Source organism: Drosophila ananassae, chromosome 2L, assembly GCF_017639315.1.
Source record: "Drosophila ananassae strain 14024-0371.13 chromosome 2L, ASM1763931v2, whole genome shotgun sequence".
NCBI lineage: Eukaryota > Metazoa > Arthropoda > Insecta > Diptera > Drosophilidae > Drosophila > Drosophila ananassae.
In genome coordinates, this window is record NC_057927.1 from 2,291,691 (window position 1) to 2,315,513 (window position 23,823).

Below are 23,823 nucleotides of genomic sequence, written 5' to 3' on the forward strand. Positions count from 1 at the left end.
AGGTATTAGACCTGCCTATTAGACCTACAACGAACTCGACAACCCTGTCCAAACCGATACCTTATACAATGCGGCTCACGGTTACTGGTAATTTTCTGTTTAAACGCCTGCTGCACACGGAGATCGCCGGCAACTATGCCAAACAACAGCCACGAAACCTTAAGGGCCGGAGCAAAAGCTCCCAGGAGTGGCTCACTCGTCAGCTAGCAGATCCCTATGTGGAGAAGGCTCGAATGATGAACTATCGCTGCCGCAGTGCCTTCAAGTTACTGGAGATGGATGATAAATACGGCATATTGCGGCCAGGGGACACTGTACTGGACTGCGGAGCTGCCCCTGGAAGCTGGACCCAAGTGGCGGTGGAGCGGACCAATGCAAATGGCAAGCAGGAGCGTGCGCCGCAAGGAGCCGTCTTTAGTATAGACCTGTTGCATTTCCATGCGGTGCCGGGTGCCACGATTTTCGGCGGCATGGACTTCACATCGACCCTCGCACAGAAGCGGTTACGCGAATCCCTGAATGGCCGTCAGGTTAACTGTGTCCTCTCAGATATGGCGCCAAATGCCACGGGCGTAAGGATGCTGGATCAGGAAAGCATCACGAATCTTTGCTACGAGGTGCTCCGCTTTGCCATTGCCATGTCCGCGCCGCAGGCCCATTTGGTGGTCAAGGTGTGGGACAACGGAGATGTGCCCAAGCTAGAAAGCAACATGCTTCGCTTTTATGAAAAGGTGAAGCGCGTTAAACCTCGTGCGAGTCGAGGAGATTCTGCCGAGCACTTTCTGGTAGCCAGGAGCTTTAAAGGAGTACCAGAAAGTAGTTCAAAAACGTAGTTTTCGTTCCTTATTTAAATTGTTGAATAGTTATGTTAAGAAGTAAGGAAAAAGCGGAATTATTTTTAACATTATGTATTTTGTATAGGTTGAAAAATATATATTTGTTCTAGATTTCATTTTAAAATCAATTTCAAAATTATTTTGATACAATTTGTTTAACCATTTGAAACTAAAAAAAACAAGACCAATTGGTTAGAGGATAATTTTAAATCAAGAACCCTAATGCTTGTAGTGGGTGAGATGGTCGATCATCCAGTAGAGCCACTTGGGCTGATCGTGGGGAGCCATATGGCCTGCATTGCGTATCATGATCTCTACCAGGTGGCCGGCGTGTTTGGCATATCCAGCCACCTCTCCATCAACCCTCCAAATCTCGCGCGGAGCAACCTTGTATTTGTCGGAGCCAGCGAACTTCAGGTGGTTGAGGTAGTTCCTGGTCAGTGGATAAGCCACAATGATGTCCAGCTGGCCGCTGTAAATGCACACAGTGTAGTATGAGAGTAGTTCGGCTATCCAGGGCGCCACACTGTCCATCACATCCTTCTTCAGATGCAGCTCCACCTTGTTCTCCTTGTCCAGGTCGTGGAAGGGCTTGTTGCCCACATGAATCGCCCGTCGTGTGGCACCAGCCTGGAGGAAATTTCCCAGATTGGCACCGTCATCGTCGTGGGTCTTCAGGTAGTTATAGTACCAGTTGTAACCCGTGAGATTGCTGAACAAGGAGCCATTCGTGAGGTCTCCGTTGATCAGCGAGTCAAACACATCAAAGGCGCATTCCATATCCCGCTTCTCGATGCAATCAGCCCCTTTAGCCTCCGCCTCGTGGAAGCTCTGCAGTCCGTGCTCATCAATCAGACCCAACTGATACAGATAGTCGCCGTACTTGAGCTGATGCAATGGATCCGAGAGGCCATTTCCAATGGCGACACCCTTGAGGGGAATGTACACGCGTGTTTCTATGGCATTCTGCACTTTGTGGATATGATAGGCCAGTGCGGGGACATACTTGCCCGCGTAGGACTCCCCAGTAACCCAGAAACCCGAAGAGTTACTCCACTCAAACAGCTCGTACAGCTGCATTACAGCCTCGTGAAGATTACGACCCACATCCTTTTCATTTTTGGCATAGCCCTCGTCCTTATCGGTGAAGCTGAAGCCAGTGCCCACGGGGTTGTCAATGTATATCAGATTGTGGGTCTTGCTCCATGTGATGTCCCTTTTCTGGGGCTTCCCATGCGCATCCAGCTGGATAGGTCCGTTCTCGGTAAACAATCCAAACAAGGAAGATGCACCTGGACCGCCCTGCAGCCACAGGACAACAGGAGCAAAGTCAGGATCCTGCTCGGCGGGGAAGTACCAGAAGAACATGTTGGAGTTATAGTTGGGATCCACCGTCAAGTAACCGGAGTAGCTCTCCACGCCATGAAACTGCGACGCCGGGACCCGGGCCAGCTCCTTCACCTTGTCGTTGGAGATGTTGGCATTGTTGATCAAAGGAGTGAGGAACAATGGCTCCCCAGGATCGACTCCGTCATCGAAGAATGCATATCTCGGATATGGGTTGATGAAGCTCCGCCTGTAGGGGCGTTCCTCCGCCACAGATACCACGGCTATCGCCGCGATAATTAGAAATGCGCAATGAGTTGCGATTTTCATTGTTTGTTGTTCGGCTGCGCTGCTCAAACTAAATAAAAAAGGGGAGATATTATAGGCAATGGCTTCGCTCTGCTAGTAAACGCCCCGACCTACGCACCAGTCAGTCGATAAGCACGTATAATCAGTACTTGCACTTTGCTTTGCCTCCTTTATTTTGCAGAGCCGGCAAAAATATTGTGGAACTGTTTCATAAAAAATCAAAGATTTATTTCAGTGTAGTGGTAAAGGGGTAGGGTTGCAAGACCCATCGAAAGATTTTTATTTTTAAATAAATTTATCGATTGGGTATTTTTTATTTTATCTTAGTTATTACATTACATTTTTAATAATTTTAACATGTTTCCCACTTATAATTATCAGTGTATATTGAAGAAAAAAAGAGATTCAAGATGTTACCAAAGAAATAAAATCGAGATATAACAGCCAAAAGTTGGCAACAGGCCACAGAATTTGTCTTTGAATACTTATTAAATTTTATTATTAAATTATATATTAGACAAAGGCTTTTTTTTTACAATAATTGTTAAGTCAATTTTAAAATCGCGCCATTTTTTTAAACGACACTGACGCAAAAGCTTTTCGTAATGCTGCCAGATCGAACCGCTTCGCATTTTGCTTATTTCAGCTCTCCAGTATTTTACTGTCCGAAAAACAGACAAAATCAGAACTTGTCTTTTTATATCACATACAAAACATATCTCGAGCGGGTAGCAGCTCTAGTCCAGATCATATAGGATATCCGGGGAAAGACACAGTGAATCGACAGAGCCGCCGATCTGGCAATACAGGGAAAATTGCGTCAAAATTTCAGTGGTATAAAATCAGCAACCTCAACAGCAAGACAGCAATTGTCCAGCGCTAACGACATTTCAACTACACAATGTCTATCGCCGACACGCTCGACTACATAACCCTAGGCAATCCTGTCAGCAAGATGGTCATCGCGTCCGCTTCGACGTTTTTACGGACACTCGTAATTACTAGGATTTTACAAAGAGTCGAATTTCCTGGCATCATATTAAAGTGAATTTTTATTACAGGGTTTGCGTCCAAAACAAGTAACGGTGCAGGACACTTCAATGGCAATGCAAAATGCTGCTCACCAGTATGTCCATCCCCATGGCGCCTTACATTATCTTGCCGGTAGCCATTACCACTTTGTGCGTCTGGCCGGGATCGGCGGCGCGTCGGCCATCTTTATGGGCGCCTACTGTAAATATATCCTGAAGGACGTCAGTGATCCCAAGGAGCAGCTCGACTCGCAGGCTTTTGCGGATGTCGCCAATCGCATACACTTCCTGCATTCGTTTGCCATGATGGCTATGCCATTGGCACATTATCCAGTTCTCGTAAGTTTTGTGTAGAGGAGCTCCTACCAGATTCTAAGCAGCATAGAATTAAGTAGCGTATGAAGAGGCCAGTTTATCCTGGAACTTAGAACTTTGTTTATTATTTTACCCACAAAAAACGCTCTCGTATCGATCATGGTTTGTTTATTTGTAAAGCTTTTGTTTGCCGGTTTTGTTGTTTACATAAACTCTGTGTAAAGTTAGGTCTCTGAACGGAATTTATAACAACTCGCGTTTCTCTCATATCTTGAAACTCCAACATTGATGTTATCTTATAATCGACACTCTGCTTAGCTAGGTCTAATGCGCTGATTGACGATTGATACAAAAATTGAGCTATGAATGAATGTTGATTTCGGCCAAGCGCTTCCGTGTAACATAATAATTACTCTCTTTCTCTATATAATATTTATGCATATGTATATTAAGTTGTATATGAAATTTTTCCAAAGCTAAAGCTAAATGTTCAACAACCACTAATTGCAGCTTACAAAGTAATTTTCAATACCACACACGATACTTGTATACTTCCATTAATTGAGATATTTTTTGTTTGGTGATATGAGCAGGTTCATAGCTGATATGGGTTCGGGGCTTGGGTAGGAATTCATTTGGTTATTTTAATATTACATTTAAGTTATTTAGAAATGTACCAAAAAGGCATAGATTTTTCTCTTTGTTTGCTGTTTTGTTTGGTAATCAATTTTTTTTTATCAGACTTATACGACAAGTAAAATTTGGAGCTTGCTGCGCTTCCTGTTCTGATCGGGTTTAAAGCCAACAACTAAAGCTAACATCAAAAAACGCACACAAAACTCTGGCCCTTTTCAGCTAATTTCTAAATCTTATATTTAAATCGGGGTAGAAGGCCTGTTCCGTGTGTCATACAATTCTTATAATTTCAAAAGTAAATGCTTTTTCAGTTTGGATATATTTTTTGGGGGGAAAGTTTTCAATGGAGTGTAAATTATGATTTTATTATTTGGTTCTTGATTTGGAAATTCTATATTTAAATGCGAAACTTTTCAGGATTTTCATTATTAGGTATCATTATTAGGACCATTTAATTCTATTATTGTTTAAATTGGAACAGGCCAGAATATAATTTTTAATACAATTAATTTTTTATATTTCCACCCGTAGACTGGCACACTGATGACTACGGGCACGTTGCTGTTCAGTGGCTGTATGTACTACCGGGCCCTGACGGGCGAAAAACGACTGCAACCATATGCGACCATAGGTGGATTCTGTTTGATGGCCGCGTGGTTGTCGCTGGTCTTGTAGACGAGCGCGGAGGAGGAAAGTTAGCTTATTTATATCTTATATAACACATTCTGATCAGTAATGTAGAGGATGAGGAGGCAACTAAAGCTATGCCAAGTTAAACATACAACAATAGCTAAAAATTATTTTGTCTTTTCGTTTTTCTAACTGCGCTGACAGTTGTTTTATAATAAATACATACAGTTAGTGATAAAAGTGAACTCTAGGAGGGCCTTTCAGCTAATGGAAGATTCTTTGGAGTTAAATGCTTACAATTTCTTAGAATATAATTCTATATAAATAAGCTGTTCGCCAAATGTAAAATTGCTAAATGAAAATGAAATAAAAATGTGTTAACAAAAGATCCAACCGAACTGTTACATTTATTGTAAACCTGTACATTAATAAATTACTATAAAAAACACACATATATATTAATACTAGGTGTAACATTTCATAGAATTCTTTTTTTTTTGTTTTTCGTTTTGTTTTTTGTAATTTTTGATTTGTTTTTCTTTTTTGTAGGTTGTTATTGTCGTATTACTGGAACACATAATACAAATGCAATGCGACCTTTTGAAGGTCAATGCATAAAGTTCAGCTAAAATTAATTATTGCACACTTTGATTTCTTCTCTCCTGACGGTATAAAAACATTTACTTCCTACTTTCTTCTACTCTCGTATTCTTATTGTCTTGCTGTTTTGATTTCTCACCGAATCTCTAGTTTTATACATCTGCCTAACAATTAATTTGATTTGTACACGATTTGTAAAAAATTCTTTAGCCGCAGCTGTTCTGCTATCCTAGTAACTTTTGCTTGGAGGCCTCCGCAAAGAGGAAGGTCTTCTGTATGCCCGCATTGGCCGCCGGGTGATTCGTAATTGGTTCCAGTATCTTAAGTATGTAGTCTTTGAAAGCCTTCGGAACGGCGAAATGTCAAGAATCCTTCTTCAGCCGCAGGTTTTCCTCATGGGCCTAACACAAAAATTAAGTATTTATTAAACAAATCAAAACATTGTTTTTAAATTACTTACCTTCTGTGCAACCTTCAGCAGAGCATCGAACGTGGCATCTCCTGTCTGCTTCACCATTGCATGGAACACCTTCTTCTCGCTAACCGTCAGCAGCTCGAACGGAGAAGCGAACTCCACCGCCCTGCCTGCATCCATAACCAGCACCTTGTCCGAGTCCATCACAGTATGGAGCCGATGAGCGATTGTGAGCACTGTGCAATCCTTAAACTTGTTCCTAATTGTCGTCTGGATGAGCGCGTCCGTTTGGGGGTCTACGTTTGCGGTGGCCTCGTCCATAACCAGAATTCGATTCTCGCGGAGAATAGCTCTGGCCAGGCACACCAGCTGCCTCTGACCCACGCTGAAGTTGGTGCCACCTTCGGATATTTTGCTTTGCAATCCGCTGGGCAAATCGGCCACCACTTGCTTGAGCTTCACCTCCTCCAGGGACTCCCACAACTTGGCATCACTGTATTCATCAAAGGGATCCAGGTTGTAACGCATCGTGCCCGAAAAGAGAACAGGTTCCTGCGGAATAATGGATATCTTGCTGCGAAGATCGTGAAGTCCCAGATCGTTGGTATCCCGCCTGTCGATGAGGATGGCGCCCTCGTTGTAGGACAGACGGAATAGAGCGTTGATGAGCGAGGATTTTCCAGCGCCAGTGCGTCCCACGATGCCCACCTTCTCACAGCCCTGGATGGCAATGTTCAAGGAGCGCAGTACATAATCGGCCGCCTTGTCGGGGAAGTATTTCAGCGAGAGGTCATCAAACACAATCTTTCCATCCTCAGGCCAATCCTTTGGAGGCTTCTTGTTCGGCTTGGACTCAAAGTCACCCTCCGGCTCCAGATCCTCGTACTCGACCACTCGTTCTACTGCCGTCATTGTGTTCTCCAGTTCCGCCGATTGTCGCATACCCCACTGCACCATGCCCGTCATGCCCATAGCCTGGGTGATGGCCAGACCAACATCACCACCATTCTCGGGGGTGAAGAGGAAGAAGCTAAGCGTGATCACCGCGATGTAGAGCACACAAACGCAATCCAACCAGTATCCAAAGGCTCGGCTTGTGGCCAAGAACATGTAGTAGCCGGAGCTGTGCATGTCCTGGTAGTTGTCGAATTCGGCGATAAGTTCCTTCTGAGCTCCAAAAGCTCGGATCGTGGCCAAGCCATTCAGAGACGCACTCAAGTGGGAGTAGATGGGGGATCGTGCTGAAAAATAAGGTAAAATTAGTTTGAAAATACTTTAGAATATTAGAAAGATTAATCCACTTACTGACTGCTTCCAGGCGCTTAACATCTCTTGAGGTATTGAGATAAAAGACTCGCAGACCGTAGAATATAATCACCAGGAAGAGGGTGGCCAGGATATACCAGACGTTGACGATGCACAATACCACGACAATACCGACGATGGCGAGGAAAATCTGCATTACGTCCATCATAACCGAGGGCAGGATCTCGTCCACCTGACCCAAATCCTTGGAGAAACGGTTAAGAATACGACCGGAGGGATTAGTGTTGAAGAAATGCATTGCCGCTCGGGTCACGCCCTGGAACATGGTGTTGTGCAATGTCGTGGAGCTGCGCATGGCCAGGTAGAAGAACAGCATGCTTCGCACCAGGGAGAAGATGATGACGGACACATTGATGCCAGTAAAGTAGTATATATCTATCGGATCGGTGTCAGCGTTAAGTCTGGTCTCGGGGAAGGCTCGTCGCAATCGGGCCATGATGTTTTCTTGCTCAGCTTCGCCATTTTTGTTCACCCTGTAAGAGAATAGTATATTAATCCATGATCCTTAAGAAATCCTGGAGAAATGCCGACTCACCAATATGAAAGGAAGATGTCTCCACCAGAACCCAGCACCTGAGCGCCGATGCAGAAGAAAGCGAAAACAATAAACAGTCCATAGCCATTGGCTCCAAAGTACTTCTTGTACAGCTTCATGCCGATGCGTCCCTCCACGCGACCCTCCTGCGTCTGCATGGGCGACTCCGCTGCCAAGGACTCAGCTGCAGATTCCATAGAGGAGATACTGCCATGTCTGTCACGCAGCTTGCTGTTCTGCCGAGATAGAGCCTTCTTTTCGGCGGCATCACCGGCGCCTTCGTCCTTCTTGCTGGGATCCGTAAGCATCTTGGCAAAGTCCAGACCAGTCTTGCTCATGGATTCGTAGGTGCCCATGGCGCTAATCTTACCCTTGTCCATGATCACAATTACGTCGGCCTGCTCTAGGAATTGCAGTTGATGGGTGACCAATAGGACAATTTCATCCCGCAGGAAACCACGCATACACTGATCGAATAGATGGCGACCCACATGAGTGTCCACGGCGCTGAGAGGATCGTCCAAGAGGTAGATGTCTGCCTTCCTGTAGACAGCCCTGGCCAAACTGATACGTGCTTTCTGTCCACCAGATAGGGAGGCTCCTCTTTCACCCACAATCGTCTTATCGGCATAGGGAAGCAGCTCGAAATCCCGCTCCAGAGCACACTTCTTCACCACCGTACGGTAGCGATGCTTGTCCATGGGCAGTCCAAAGAGAATATTCTGACGCACGGTGCCAGTGAAGAGCCAAGGTTCCTGGGACGCGTAGGACACGCTGCCATTTACCTTTACGGATCCCGATTCCGGGGGCAATTCTCCCAACACGGCCTGAATCAAACTGGATTTTCCGGATCCAACTGGCCCAATGACCGCCACCAGCTGGCGTGGCTTAAACTTAAGGGACACATTGTCCAGCGTGTAATCCGTGCTCTTGGCGTTCCACCTTGACTTCAGTTTGTTTATGACAATGCCATGCTCTGCCTCACTACTACGACGACTGTTGGGTTTCAGGATTCCAGTGGATTGGGCTGCAGCAGGATCGGCAATAAGACCCGATTTTCCCAGCTTTTGTTCGTCCTGGTCATCCGACTTGTCCCTGACCTTAGTCTCCTCGTGCAGCATGAAGGTCTGGATACGGCGAATGGAGACCAGGAGCTCGGCGAACTGGGAGATGCCCATGGGGAAGTAGACGGTCATGGTGTTTCGCAAAATATTGTAGTAGGCGGTGATCACGAAAGCCTTCTCCGCCGTCAGCAGTTGTCCGAGGAGCACAAATCCCACCAGACTCACAAACACTGATATCCTCGTCACAAACATGATGAAACTCTGCAGCGTTCCTCGGATGTAGTTCACATTCCGGATGGCGTTCATCTCCTTGGTGCGTACGTAGTTTATCATCTTGCTGAATGGGATCTCCCAGGCGTACATCTTGATCACCTGGATGCCAGAAATGATTTCGTTCATCATGCGGACACGCTCATCCGTTCGCAGGGCGGTCTTCAGCCGGAGAACCGAGGTCTTCTTGCCCAGATATGCTTGCAGAGGTATGAACAGCAACATGACGGCCACGCCAAAGAAGGCGGATATGCCAATCTGTGGGAGTCGAAGGATTAATAATATGTAACTAGTTTTTAGAGATATATGTATATGGAATGAACTTAATTCATGAAACCAAAGACAATGCCATTGAAATGCTTATTTACTTCATCGATAAACAACATAGAGTCATGGAAGTTCACTTCCATTTTTCGTACAGCTGGTTAATTGCAAGATGACCCACCTCTCGGTACATGAGATATGTAATAATAGCAATCTCCACGGGGCCCAGCCATAAATAATTCATGTGGATGACGGAGACGTCCAGCCTGCCCACATCGTTCGAGATGAGATTGACCACCTGACCGATGGTGGTGTCGCCCAGTGCCGTTCGACTCAGACGCAGGGCCTTTCGATATATCATACCTGCGGGGCGATATCATTACTCAAGTGTCACAGGGGGAGCTTCGGCTTACTTACTTGTCATGGCTATTCTGGCCTTCATGCCGAGGTGGAACATGCCCAGCATGTAGGGATGCATGAGGAGCACATTGAAGGCGCTACACAAGATCACGCCCAGGGCGTACAGATAGGCCTCTGTCTGGTTATCTTCGGTGTTATTGTTCTTCGCATAGAATCGGACCAGACCGCCCAGGCACAGTGGCTGGGTGACTCTAAAAGAGTGGGGGGATGGAGGAGTTATAAGTTAAATGGCCATAAATCACCCAGGTATCTGGGAAGTGGGCGGAGTCAGGATGAGCCGACTTACCGGAAACCGATCTCCAAAATGAAGAGCACCAGGCCCAAGCCAGCTAAGCGCCATCCGAAGACGCTCATCGAGGCCTTCAGCAGGCTGGGGGTCTTCTTTTTCTTGCTCTTTTTCTCCACCTCCTTGTCCCAGGCTTCGCTGAGCTGGGCGCCGAGGGTATCTGAAAGTACACAGATCGTCCAGATTGAGATATCAACAAACTGCGCCCATTGCATGAGCGAATAGTAAATTATGTCCAACGGGATGACATGGCATGACTTGGTTACAGGCCATATCAGAGTGGAGATGCTAACACTGCAAGCACACAAGAAGCGATTACTTTGCTTGCACTTACTTTGCAAGTCAAAAATATAAAAATTTTTGATTTCTTTTAATAGACTGAGTGAGTAATTCAATTATTTTCAGTTCATAAAGTAATCTTCAATAAAAACGGGACATAAACTGCATTACATTCCATTTCAAAATTGAAAAAATCTAAAAATAGTTCACATACCATATTTCCCGTAATTTCAGCGGCAGATTAAATATGATTTATTATCTGGGCCATAAATGGTAAGCTAATAAATTACATATCCAATTCCAAAACTATGGATGTAATTCAGAATTCCTAATGGCAAAATGTGCGTAAAATTGTAGAGCTTTCGCTGAATGAATAATATTTTGAGAGCCACATTACGAAGTCTGATATCTTGTCTATATTTAAGCCTTTTATTAATTTAACCGCATGTGCAATAACACTTATCACTTTATGGCTGCTTCAAAATGACAAGTTTTCTTTTAAAAATAACATTTCGAGGATGGTTCTCATACTGAAACTATAAAATGACGGTTATCTTTTTGAAGAGGGAGTAGACTTAGTAATGGGTTTTTTCGTAATTTTTATAATACATAAAAATCTGTTAATAAAGAATAATAGAGATCTCATAAGCATTGACCCACACTATTCAATTATAATTTTGTAGATTTCCTTGCTTTATTATCATCATTGTGATATCATTATGACCGCAACCGTGAAAGTAATAAATCCGGCAAATTGTCCGTTCTGCTAGTTTGGTTTAGCAGTGAGTTATGGCTGGCAACAAAAGCAAATCCCGGTCAGCTGCCAGCTGCATTACGTCCAATCGAGTCTTATCGACTCCGGGAGTTTCCCCGCCACCCCAATGCCAGCCCCATATGGGGATGGATTCCGGCACTTCCGTAAGGCTTAAACCAGACTCGAGGGCCGTAGACTGCCAATTGATTAGGCATTGGAACAAAAGCGTTTAGCTTGGCATTTGTTTTTGTTATTAATTATATAAATATTTGCCCAAATATGTATTGTTTCTTTGTACAAGGCCCGTGGCACGATCCATCCACTCAATGGAGTATCTACAGGGGCCCATTAATTATAAGTTCGTAAGTAAATAAGCCTGATATAGCTTATAGCGTTTAGATCGGGGGTGTTGCGAGAATGCTATCAATTATTTTTGGCAGAGAATTCAATTAACTGCGGCGAACGGACGTTGACAAAGTTATCAGAATTGTCACTTTTGGGACAGGGCCTAAGATTTGAATGAGGAACTCAAAGGTCTATTGGATATTGCTATCTGAGACGACGGTATAATTCAATGGGTGATGGTGCACATTGTGTGTATCCAAGAGCTATCTTATCAACCGGATTAGGCGCGACTATAGTTCCGCAAGACTATAGTTCCCGATCTCAATGGAAGAGTTGTATATGAAGCAAACTCATAAAAATAAACCAGTCGTGGTATGCAGGCACGATCACCTTATCGCTCGTCTTCCCCCTCGAGAATCGGGTGATCCTTAAGACTCCGATCTAAACCGAGTAACCAGAAAAACCAAGCCAGAAGGTGTAAAAAGTGGACTCATACTAAGCCCTATCTAATCGCAACCGCCGGGCGCCTTGAAGAGTGTCCCAGGCACTTCATTTGGGGAGCGTTTGAATGCCAGAGATAGTGGGCTATATATTCCACTCAGATAATTATATAAATCACTAATGTATATAGTGGTCTGTAAGGAAGCTTTCGAGGATAGGGATTTCGCACGCGACTAATGCCAGACTCGTCTTGAGAAGCCCCTCGAAAGCATTGGACATTGCACCCTGGAGAAACCGAAGAGCTCTCATAGGTGGAAAGCGTGTCCCAATTCTTAGTCACATAGTAATCCACTTGGATCTTTTGCCACATGACGTCACGTATTGCCTAATCTCCCATACGTGCTGATAAGGAGTAATTTTCTCATTCAAGAATCCTTGATACTATGCAAACTTATCAGAGTCGCTAGTCGATTTCGTAATTCAATTAAATTTGCTTATCGGTTAAAGCAAAGATATAACCATAAAGATATACCCACCATCTTCAAATGAATCGTTGACAATTTATTATGCGAAGCACGCAATCGAATTTTTGTGGTATATTCGCACTAAATGGCTATTACTCAGAAATCTTTTGAAAAGCTTTCTACCCTTCTGTCCACTCCCCGCCAGAACTCACCTGATTTGTGCTCCTTCAGGGCCCTGTATAAATCATTTTCATCCAGAGTCTTTTTACGCCCCTTGAAGAATGTGGGCATGGCAAAGCTGGAATTAAGAATTTTATATTTAAAATTAAAAATGTAATAAGTGGAATTGCCATGCCAACGTACCAGAACATTAGGGACGAAAAGATGTTTGATGTCTCGCGCGGATTCTCCGGCAGCTCATCGGCTTTCATGGACTGCATTTTGGTCGATTTCGAATTCTATCCTGGGCCTATGAATTACTTTTCAGCGACGAGTCATTGGTCGGTGCTGGGTCTCGTTTAAAGGTGCCGCTGAAAAAGGATTAAAGCCAATTAGTATAAGGTTGGAGGGAGTCTCCCTTAATGATAACTTTTAATAAAGTCATGATGATGTTGCTTTTCCAATCTTTTATTTCTTCGATTTTATTAACGGCTTGTTATTGTTTTGACGGCATAAAAGCGATTAGGCAAACATTGGGCCCCAAATTGGCCTATATTCTTTTGTTTAAATTCCAATTGATGAGCACTATTTTCTGTTGACTTTGGCCCTATTCCAATATTACATTCTGGTTCAGATGGATATTCCGATTAGATTAGCGATTATAGACACTTTTATTAAAGTTTAAATACAATGATATTTTTTTATTTATATCCATAATTAGTAAAATAAAAATTCTCAACACTTTTAAAGTTAAAAAAGTGATCGCCTATGAGAAAATTAAATTTTCATTCACTTTTTTATTGACTCTAAAAATCACTTGACTTTTGGGAAACACTTTTTCGATTGGGGAAAGACCTGTGGGAACTCACGGTAGGTAATGGTCACCTAGTTGATGCGGCGACAGCTTTCAAATACTCGACCAACGGCCACCGGAGCTTCTTTTTATAGGCTCCCGAGGAGCGAAGCTCTTATCTTGAGATCGCCTCGGAGAGGGAAGAGAGCCACCGAGAGGTGCAGATAAACACTGTGGATGCAACACTGTGGAGAACCAGAACTCCTGCTCTCTCTTATCACAAAAATTCTTGGACTATCACCTTCATCACTAGAGCTCTCTTCGCCTCTCTCGATGGAATGTTTATATTTTACGTTGTTTATATTTTACCTCTCTTAGCGGATGCGGATACAGATACAGGGAAACTGAACTGAATCCAAAAGGAAAACCAAAACTCCAAAGGTGACGGCAAATCAATAAGACAACAAACAGGAATCCTATTGCAGTGCTATTTTGGCTGTTAAGTGCTCCTCTATGCAGGCGTCCTTCTCCTTGGCTACTATGATGCACTGCATACGGTTGGAAAATAATAGTGCGGATTGCTATTTTCTGTGTGCTGAATTTATAAAGTTTGTGCAGAGAAAAACATAAAAACGTTAAACAAGTTCCAGTGCGCGTCGAATCTGCGCAGGACTTAGCAGGAATCAGCAAGCGGGCTGTCAAAACGGACAAGTGGCAGATACACAGTCACTGACAAAAGAATTCCTTCACTGCTAGGGTTGGAAACAAATGTATTCCGACTCCGACTCCAGCAATTAAAACAATGACTTACATTTTAAAACACAGCATTTCTGTATTCTCAAGTTTTAAGTTAAGTTTAAATGTATACATATAATCAATATATTATATTTACAATAATTATTTATGAACTTGATAAAAAAATGTTTTAATTATTTAACAAATGCATCATTGCGCAGCTCCGAGCCACAGATTCTTATGGCTCTTCCCAATCCTGAGTAGGTAAAAATAGAAAACGTATATACATAGGTATTATCAGCAAAAACTAATCGCTATCCATCACTATGTGATAGCAGTTCTCGTCAGGATTCTCCTCCGTGGGAACGTATACGATCTCCTGCAATTCTTCGCTGGGATCCATCTCTATAGCATCAAAGCCGAGGTCAGTCTGGACCATGTCCTCATCCGTAAGAACGATAAGGTTTTCGAGGTGCTTGCGCGACTGTTTGTGGCGGATGAAACTAAATCTATGGGCAGTTTTATAATCACAAATGTTGCAATCGAACGTAGAGCAGTTTTCGACGGCGATATCGTCTTCGTCGTCCTCATCTTCTGTTTCCAGTAGAATGGGCTCATTTGTTTCACAGTTTTCTTCACCTTGGGGGTCATATTCTATTAACCAGTTGTCCAGTTCCGTAACATTCATTTTATCCAGATGTTCCGTCGATTTTTTATGATGTTTCATCATCAACTTGTTGGTTGTCGTGAAAGTGCAAGTTGTGCAAGTGTAAAGGATGCCTTCGTCTTTGTTGTCTTCGCTGGAAGTGTCGATTGTTTGAATATCTGGTTGGGACGTTTCTGTTTCCTTGGGCTTTTTCGTAGCGACAGGTGTCTCTTCGTCCTTGGAGGCATATAGCTGATTCCGACGATGCCGTTCGGATCTCTGGTGGCGAGCAAAGCTGAACCTCTTGGCGGTGATATAACTACAGAGCTTGCATTCCCACGGCGGGCGATCGAAGTCGGATTCCGAGTCGGAGGACACGTCGTGGTGTGAATGTTTCAAGGAGCGTTTGTGGCGATGCATGTCCCGTCGCCTGTTTGTTTGATACGTACAGCCTTCAATGTTGCATTGCAGCATGATCTTCGGCTTGCCAGTATTCTGGAGTACAACACAAGTTGTTTTGGTTCTTCGGGAGACGGTAACCTGCTCAATCGGTGTCGATTCATTTTCGTTTCCACTAAAGTACTCCACTGCCTCAATATTTGCGCTTTCATTCCCATCACATTTACGAGACATAACGCGTATTTCAGTTGTTTAGCAAAATATAAATAAAAACAATTGTTGATCTATCTCAAGATAGTGTGACCGTTTGGTGTGGGAAAGTAAACGTGCAGGGACAAAACTATGCTAGAATTATTTGGATTATATAGGTGGGATAAATTACAAATTCATGATTAGTAATTCTCAATTTATGTAAAAGAACGAGGAAGGTGTTTTAAACAAAAACCTTCACAATATCAATTCAAATTTCGAAAAAGTTTTTTTGGAATATATCATAGGGTTGCCATCAACCCTGAAATCCAGTGCCGGTTTTTGTCCCTGGTCACACTACACCGTTTTAACTTTTATTTTTTATTAACAATTTTATACAACAATTTTTATATACTTTTATAATCAATAAGTGCAATTTTTAGTTAAATTTAATCCAAAGAAACCACCATGCAATCTGTAATTGCCCGTTCCCTAAACATCGGTAGGAAAACAGAAATTGGTGGACTTTGACCAGCAGTTTGTTTTTGTTATAAGCAAGAGATCCTTTACTGATATTGATGTTCAGTTCGCAGATCGGCGAATCTCCGCCAGATTGCGTCTTTGTCGGCCCTTCCGGACACCCATCAGATGTTACAAAAGACCTGCCGGGACTTCGCCAACGCTGAGTTGAGTGCCAACGCTGCGAAATGCGATCGGGAGCACCTGTATCCTGAAAAACTGATCCGTCAAATGGGAGAACTTGGCACCATGGCTGTGGCGATTCCAGAGGAGTTAGGTAATAATGCTATAACAACGATAAAAATGTGTAAAGATAATAATTGGTACAGAAGATCACCATATATTGAAAATTCCAATCAAGATCCTTGCTTGAAAAACAAATAGAATTCATTATTAAACAATAAATATTCCTTTCAACAGGTGGTACCGGTCTTGATTACTTGGCCTATGCGATTGCCATGGAAGAGATCTCAAGGGGATGCGCCTCTGCTGGCGTGATCATGTCGGTAAACAACTCCCTCTACTTGGGACCTCTACTGTCCTTTGGAAATGATAGCCAAAAGGAGACTTACATCACACCCTACACAACCGGGAAACGAGTGGGATGCTTTGCTTTATCGGAGCCGGGAAATGGTTCAGATGCTGGAGCTGCTTCTACCATAGCTACCGATAAGGGAGATCACTTCTTACTAAATGGAACCAAGGCGTGGATCACGAATGCATTTGAGGCTGAGGCCGCTATTGTTTTTGCCACCACCAACAAGCAGTTGAAGCACAAGGGCATCTCCGCTTTCATAGTCCCCAAGGGCTTGAAGGGCTTCTCCTTGGGTAAGAAAGAGGACAAGCTGGGCATCCGAGGATCATCAACCTGCCAGCTGATATTCGAGGATTGCGCGATACCCAAGGAGAGCATGCTGGGAGAGCCCGGCTTTGGATTCAAAATTGCCATGCAGACCCTAGATGCTGGAAGGATAGGCATCGCTGGACAAGCGCTGGGAATCGGTCAGGCTGCTTTGGAGCTTGCCGTGGATTACTCGCAGAAACGACAGGCATTCGGGAAACCCATCTCGAAATTGCAATCTATTCAGCAAAAGATTGCCGACATGTCGTTGGCCATGGAATCAGCCCGCCTTCTTACCTGGCGCGCCGCTTGGCTAAAGGACAACAAGCAGCCATACACCAAGGAGGCCGCTATGGCCAAGCTTGCTGCTTCGGAGGCAGCCACCATGTGTGCCCACCAGTGCATTCAGATCCTCGGTGGAATGGGATACGTTACGGATATGGCAGCAGAGCGGCACTATCGCGATGCTCGGATCACGGAGATCTATGAGGGCACCTCCGAGATTCAACGGCTTGTCATTGCTGGTTCGATACTCAAGGAATACGCCAGTTAAGACACGACCGTAATTTTAAGCAGAAAGTTTTTATTATAATGTGAAACCGATCCCTCTCTCTAAAAATATTGTAGACCAAATTTTTATTAACGATTCAGGCTTTTACAATTTTTCTAAATAAATATATTTTAATCCTAGTAGTTTATTTTGTCCTGTTTTTTTTAGATTGATAAATTACATTTGAATTTAAATTTATCCGCCCGTTTTTTAAATATATTAAAAGCAGTATTTTACGGGCGGTTAGAAAAACTACACATATGTGGTCTGTTTCTGGTAGGGACTCCCTACCAAGCCACCTGGTCACACTAAGTCTGAATATACTGCGCGTTCCACCGCACATTTGTACATTTTGTTAATTTATTTATTTCTTACAATTATTTATTTCTTGCAATTAACGCGATGCAGTTGCAGCAAGAATGTGGTAATGACTCTTTTTACCGTTGAGGTGTGCGCGTTTGCCAACCGGAGACTGCGCTAATTACACGAAATCCGTCCGAAAACAGACAGCAATCGCGTAGTGCCAGGAATAGCCTCCCTGCCTCCGGGCAAACATTTTAGATCCGGAATAGCTATGGATGTTGTGTGTGTAATCGACACCGTGGTGGGCGATCATCTGGAGGATCGCATCTGTGCGCTGGAAGAGATCAAGCAGGCGGTGCAGGCCGCGGGCGCCAATTTTCAGCGGGTGCAGGTGAATGGGCTTAACCGATTATACAATGTCCCCATGGAGCACCCTAGACCAGTGTCCTAACCATTCCGCATTCCAGTTCGAGCGCCTGGATTTTGGGGAGACGAATGTGCTGGAGACCTTCTACAATGCCGATGTTGCGGTGATCGATCTGAGCATCCTGGCCCAGCAGAGACCACTCTCATATCATTACGGCGTGCGGGAGAGCTTCGGAATGAAGGAAAATATTCTCATATACAACGATTTGGAGTCCAAGCAAACGCTAAGTCTCAGGGTGGGTATTTGCTCTACTCCCGAGCCAAAATTCCACAAAATCTGGTGCACTGCGATACTAACTAATCTTTATAGCTCGTAGAATATTCCATAATTTCTTTTTAGTTCGCTCTCTCCTCTAAATGTTTAGTTTTAGTCGAAGACTAAAAATAAATGATAGAACTACTAATAAGGGTTCAGAAATATATTTTGAGATTACTTTGCCAACAAGCTAAAACTACAATAAACGCCACATATGTACACACATATAGAAACAGTATTGTTTGTACAACATTCCACGGAATACAATCTACTCGAAATGGGATTTCCTAGGTACATACATGCAGTTATCGTAAGGTGGAACTAACTTTTCTTGCTTAAACTTTACAATTATATTTTTTTTATCTTTTATGGGATTTTGAAAAGCCCCTCCACCCTTGTTTTCTCTGTAATGTCAGTTGTTTGTCCAGATCCGTAGAGGTCTGTTTATCGGGTCAGTCGGTGGCAGCACCTTTAGTGGAGATCCGCAAACATCTTAAGGCGTGATCGGTTCTGTTGCTCCGATAAGATAAATGCTTTTACTTTTCAAACGGTAGCCAAGTCGTGACTGCCCATGTTGTTGTTCTTGTCGATCTTTCTATTTCCGCTGAAACGCTTTCGTTATTTTTGTTTTGGCCGCGGCAATAAACCAACAAAAAAGCATAGGCGGCGGCAACAATAACAATAACAAATGCGAGCGCGCGCCCACGCAAAAACTCAAAAAGGCACGCACACTAAATAATTCACACCAACGCAGTGGTGGCCTGCATTCACAGTGCCTCTCATAAAAATCGGTCCACGCCCGCTAATATTGTTTCTCGTTGCAGCTCTCTTGTGCCAACTACTTGTTTCTCAGCTACAAACTCAATGCCGAGAGCAATTCCTGCCATTTGACCAATCAGGCCAACAACAACAAGGAGCCAGCCGCTGAGGGTCGGGTGCCCACTCTCCAGTGGCGTCTAAAGCGGAAGCTGCAAGATGTGGAAATCCAATCCAAGTGAGAATTATCGGGTTAAGTCCCAATTTCTAAGAAATTTTCTATTTTCATCTTGTAACCTTCAGAGCTCACATGCGCGAAAAGTTCCTCAGCGACCTGCGAACGGCCCGGGACACATATGCCACCAACGGAGTCAAGCTTCAGAGTATTCTGCATGACATGCGAAGGCGACTGGACGATCCGCACGTCCTCTCCGGCGAAGTTGTGCACAGTTTTATGTGCTCGTTGAGGGACGTGCAGGACTATGATGCCATGGTGCGGCTGGTGAACGATCTAAAGAACATACCGAACACCCGCAAGTACGTGGAGACGGGACACATTAGTTTCCTGTACGCCTTTGCGCTGAATCGGCGGAATCGCATGGGAGATAGAGAAAAAGCACTGGAATCCTCGCTGCAGGCTTTAGAGAAGAAGGAGAACCACTTCCCGGATATGCTCTGTCTTTGCGGACGAATCTACAAAGATATATTTGTAGAGTCGGATTACACGGACGCGACTAGCTTAGCGCATGCAATTAAATGGTACCGTCAAAGTTTCGAAGTGCAGCCGAACGAATATGCCGGCATCAACTTGGCCACCCTGCTCGTTATTGAGGGAAAGGAGTTTAGCAACACGGAGGAGTTGCAACACATCGGCATGACCCTGAACAATCTAATTGGGAAAAAGGGCAGCCTTTCCACGCTGAGCGAGTACTGGGACGTGGCCACGTTCTTTGAGATTCACGTTTTATACGACGATTATGCAAAGGCCATTCAGGCAGCCGAGTGTATGTTTAAGTTGAAGCCTCCCAATTGGTACCTCAAGTCCACCATAGGCAATATTTCACTTATTCATCGGTTTCGTAAGAGACCCGAGGATCGGCTGCCCACAATGGAAGAGCAGGTGTTTCAATTCTGGATGGACTTCTTTCTTGAGGCTACAAACACGGAGGAGGTCAAGAACAGCATACGCTTTCCCATTCTGGTAAGAAAATTGTATTAGTTCTTGAACAGTTTCATATTTTTATTATTAATTTCTAGATCCTTGAGCCGCAGAAGATCTATATGCCCAGCTACGTAACCATCAACATGGATGCCGATGAAAAGTCCATACAGATCGTCAACATTTGCCTAGCTCATTCGAAAAACGCTTGTAAAAAGCTGCACGACTTCTTGTTTGTTGCTTCCAAGATAAAGTCAGTTAGCTTGTACAAGCGGGATGATCGATGCGCCTACCTGTATGTGCACCACAACTCCGACGACTTTCAGATTTACTTCCCCTCGACAGAATGCCGACAGAAGTTCTATGACTTGATACGGGAGATGACTGTCGACCAGGTGGTGTTCGTTAATCTCGACACCGATGAGGTGCCAATCGAGGTGGGTAATATTGTAATATAGTTTTCAATAAAGTATATTGATTTACGCTTTATTTTTCAGTACGAGTACGACTACGACGAGCAGAATCGGAAGAAGGTACTGGGTAAGGGTACATACGGTACCGTATATGCGGCACGAGATACACAGACACAGGTACGAATCGCCATCAAGGAGGTGCCGGAGAAGAACTCCCAGGATGTCCAACCCTTGCACGAGGAGATCAAGCTTCACTCACAGCTGCGACATCGCAACATCGTCCAGTATTTAGGATCACGTTCGGAAGATGGCTTCTTTAAGATCTTCATGGAGCAGGTGCCGGGAGGCTCGCTGTCCGACCTGCTGGAGACCAAGTGGGGTCCGCTCAAGGACAACGAGTCTACTATGGCCTTCTACTCCAAGCAGATCCTTGAGGGGCTTAAGTATCTGCATGAACAGGATATCGTGCACCGCGACATCAAGGGCGACAACGTTTTGGTGAACACGTACAGCGGCGTGGTGAAGATCTCCGACTTTGGCACCTCCAAGCGGCTGGCCCGCATCAATCCCATGACTGAGACCTTCACGGGCACACTTCAATACATGGCACCAGAGGTCATTGACCAGGGCGTAAGAGGTTACGGTCCAGCGGCAGATATCTGGTCGTTCGGCTGCACAAACGTGGAGATGGCAACTGGCAAGCCGCCATTTATCGAGCTCGGCTGCGCTCAGGCGGCAATGTTCAAGGTGGGCTACTACAAGAAGCATCCCAACATACCGGAGGAGTTGTCTGCCAATGCCAAGAACTTCATCTTACGATGCTTTGCCATCAGCGTTCTGGATCGACCGTCAGCGTTGCAACTGCTTGATGATCCCTTTCTGGCGGAGTGAGTTTTTATTGTCCCTTTTTCTTGTAGGAAATTCTTATTTTTAATCTTGTATTTGTTTTCTAGCAAGCCTCGTAAGCTGCGCCCTGCCTTGCCTATTAATACGGATTTTGGCCGGAGTATTTCGGTCCCTGCAGATCGTTTGGTTCACAAGACGACACCACCCCTGTCGTATAATACCACCTGCAACACGCCCACTACACCGGAACTGGAGTAAGTCCGTAATTTAAGTATTTTGCTTGTATTTTTTAAAGTAATTAAAATTTGCTAACATCTTAAGTGTTAACAAGCTAAGTGACTTATATGTTGTTGATATTTGTTATCAGCAATGGTTTTATTAAATGGGACTGATAACATTTTCAAATCGATTCAAACTGTGTAAAGTAATTATATATAAAAAACGAGAACTTCCATGTAATATATTACGAATTTTTAAGGGCAATAATTGTCTTATCATCAAGTACTGATTTGCGGATACCTCCTTTCTTCCAGCGTCACTCACACATCGTCCGTTGACATTGACGAGCTGCCCAGCTTGCTGGAGCGAAGGAATTCGTCCGGGTTTCTGCTCTCTCCTGAAATCGGAGAACCCACCACTCCGTCCCTGCGAACGAGTATCAGTGAGACGAGCGAAACGGACGGCTTCTACAGGCTGAAGAAGGATTCACAGCGAAGAACCACGCTGTCCAAAGTGCTGGCACTGGACGAGTCTAAAATTTGCGACATCTGGTTGAAGAAGGTCGATGCTGATCAGCACTCGATTGCGATCCGCAAGAGCGATCTGGAGGTGTTGATACGAGGACTGCGGGACTACATTATGAACGAAAATGAGAAGCATTTGGAGACTACTATTAACGAGCTGAAGCAGAAGTTAAATAACGACGCTATTGCCTTGGATCATCTGCATCTGGCGCTGTACTCCTTTCAAGACGCCGTGGTCTGTGTGCTTCGGCTGCACTGCATCAAACCGCATTGGATGTTCGCGTTGGATAATCTGGTCAAGCGCGCGGTTCAGGCGGCAGTTACTATTTTCTCTCCAGAACTGGGCGCCAATCTGGCGGATAAGGATCTGTCTGGAAACGACGATGAGAGTGTGACCACGTGCTTGGTGCAGCAGGGTTCCACTGACAGCCAGGAGAAGCAACAGCTCGAAAAAGCATTGCCCACGAGCAGTTTAGGTGGCGGCGGAGTAGTCCAAGCTGATGCGGGAGGAGATGCTCTAAGCAGTTCTGTCGAATGTGCACGTATTTTGCGGGACATTCGCGATAACCAACATAAGCTACAGCGTCAGCTGATTGAACAGCAGCGGCAGAGCATGAGAGCTCTGCACAACATTAGTCAGGAGCTAGCCCATATCTATATGGGCGGAAGGAAGAGGTTACGGTAAGTTTTTCCAGAAAGAAAAGGCTCTGAAAGAAGCTTATTAACATAATACTATGTTTTACAGACGCACCATCAACGGCTTTAACAAAAAGTGCCATAGAATGAGCCCTGGTGTGGGGGCTGGCCCCCGTGCAGCTTCGGCAGGTAATCCACGGAGGCAGCTGAACAAGCACCACTTCGGTCTGCACGAGGTAGACGAGCAGTTGGAGCAGTGGCTGACCCAGCAGGAGATAGACGAGTTCTCAAAAACGCTCATACTGAATGAAGGTTTCACTTTTGAGGACTTTATCTACAACATGGAAAAGTTGGACCTCATGCGGTTGGGTCTGCGGTCAGTTCGAATGAAAAAGTATTAAGATTCCTGTTAAATGTTTTATTTTATTCTGCAGTGTTGGCATCGAAGTGCGTTTGTGGAAACTAATTATACAGGAACGGGCTTGCACCTCCCCTGACTGCTTGGACAGTCCGCCCAGCACCTATCACAAGCCAATTGGCGGCAACGGCTCTCTGGCATTAATGACTAACAATAATACGCTACCATCACCAACAACCACAACTCCCAACACGCCCGACACGGGAATCAAAACGAAAATCAAAAAGAGCGAAAGCGAATACGATTCTTGCAGCGAATGATTGGAATTGTGGAACCTCGATAGTTGTGCCTTAACAGATACTGATACAAATTAATTGTTAATTTTGTCCATGTGCTACTAACATGCATGTTAATTTATAAAACAAAAAAAAATGGAATTTAAGTGCCTTTAATTTAAAAGCAATCAAAAACTGAAACAGAAAATATATTGTGAAGTGCTTTACAAGAAAAGCGAAATGATTTTTAATGGGATAATTAATAAGTAAAATTA

The 23,823-nt window shown here is 44.4% G+C and overlaps 7 protein-coding genes across 8 annotated transcripts; 4 read left to right on the forward strand and 3 right to left on the reverse strand.

The window, feature by feature from the left end:
* The first annotated feature begins 10 nt into the window (after positions 1 to 10).
* Positions 11 to 952, forward strand: LOC6500405 (rRNA methyltransferase 2, mitochondrial). Its single transcript, XM_001953112.4, has one exon. It carries the CDS (start codon positions 69 to 71, stop codon positions 831 to 833), a length of 765 nt encoding a protein of 254 aa, XP_001953147.1. The 5' UTR covers positions 11 to 68; the 3' UTR covers positions 834 to 952.
* Positions 893 to 2,724, reverse strand: LOC6500140 (venom serine carboxypeptidase). Of its 2 annotated transcripts, none has more exons than XM_001953113.4 (2): positions 2,590 to 2,724; positions 893 to 2,520 (listed from the first exon to the last, which is right to left on the reverse strand). In XM_001953113.4, the coding sequence occupies exon 2, from the start codon at positions 2,490 to 2,492 to the stop codon at positions 1,056 to 1,058; it is 1,437 nt and encodes a 478-aa protein (XP_001953148.1). In that variant the 5' UTR covers positions 2,493 to 2,520; positions 2,590 to 2,724; the 3' UTR covers positions 893 to 1,055. The 2 variants fall into 2 exon arrangements, with proteins under 2 accessions (XP_001953148.1, XP_032305745.1); XM_032449854.2 differs by having other exon boundaries at positions 2,582 to 2,719.
* Positions 2,725 to 3,102: 378 nt separating this feature from the next.
* LOC6500406 (transmembrane protein 256 homolog) lies at positions 3,103 to 5,253 on the forward strand. The gene is made up of 3 exons (XM_001953114.4): positions 3,103 to 3,465; positions 3,533 to 3,841; positions 4,985 to 5,253. Exons 1-3 carry the CDS (start codon positions 3,373 to 3,375, stop codon positions 5,126 to 5,128), a joined length of 546 nt encoding a protein of 181 aa, XP_001953149.1. The 5' UTR covers positions 3,103 to 3,372; the 3' UTR covers positions 5,129 to 5,253.
* Positions 5,254 to 5,456: 203 nt separating this feature from the next.
* On the reverse strand, positions 5,457 to 13,650 carry LOC6500139 (probable multidrug resistance-associated protein lethal(2)03659). The gene is made up of 10 exons (XM_032456256.2): positions 13,575 to 13,650; positions 12,910 to 13,076; positions 12,759 to 12,844; positions 10,264 to 10,423; positions 9,975 to 10,168; positions 9,739 to 9,920; positions 7,960 to 9,551; positions 7,404 to 7,897; positions 6,144 to 7,339; positions 5,457 to 6,084 (listed from the first exon to the last, which is right to left on the reverse strand). Exons 2-10 carry the CDS (start codon positions 12,984 to 12,986, stop codon positions 6,046 to 6,048), a joined length of 4,020 nt encoding a protein of 1,339 aa, XP_032312147.1. The 5' UTR covers positions 12,987 to 13,076; positions 13,575 to 13,650; the 3' UTR covers positions 5,457 to 6,045.
* Positions 13,651 to 14,305: 655 nt separating this feature from the next.
* Positions 14,306 to 15,609, reverse strand: LOC6500138. Its single transcript, XM_001953116.4, has one exon. It carries the CDS (start codon positions 15,510 to 15,512, stop codon positions 14,541 to 14,543), a length of 972 nt encoding a protein of 323 aa, XP_001953151.1. The 5' UTR covers positions 15,513 to 15,609; the 3' UTR covers positions 14,306 to 14,540.
* Positions 15,610 to 15,783: 174 nt separating this feature from the next.
* On the forward strand, positions 15,784 to 17,517 carry LOC6500407 (short-chain specific acyl-CoA dehydrogenase, mitochondrial). The gene is made up of 3 exons (XM_001953117.4): positions 15,784 to 15,969; positions 16,054 to 16,263; positions 16,407 to 17,517. Exons 1-3 carry the CDS (start codon positions 15,936 to 15,938, stop codon positions 17,378 to 17,380), a joined length of 1,218 nt encoding a protein of 405 aa, XP_001953152.1. The 5' UTR covers positions 15,784 to 15,935; the 3' UTR covers positions 17,381 to 17,517.
* Positions 17,518 to 17,652: 135 nt separating this feature from the next.
* Positions 17,653 to 23,783, forward strand: LOC6500408 (mitogen-activated protein kinase kinase kinase 15). The gene is made up of 10 exons (XM_001953118.4): positions 17,653 to 18,071; positions 18,148 to 18,342; positions 19,187 to 19,356; positions 19,422 to 20,319; positions 20,376 to 20,714; positions 20,775 to 21,577; positions 21,644 to 21,790; positions 22,070 to 22,960; positions 23,025 to 23,291; positions 23,350 to 23,783. The coding sequence occupies exons 1-10, from the start codon at positions 17,952 to 17,954 to the stop codon at positions 23,591 to 23,593; spliced, it is 4,074 nt and encodes a 1,357-aa protein (XP_001953153.1). The 5' UTR covers positions 17,653 to 17,951; the 3' UTR covers positions 23,594 to 23,783.
* Positions 23,784 to 23,823: the final 40 nt, after the last annotated feature.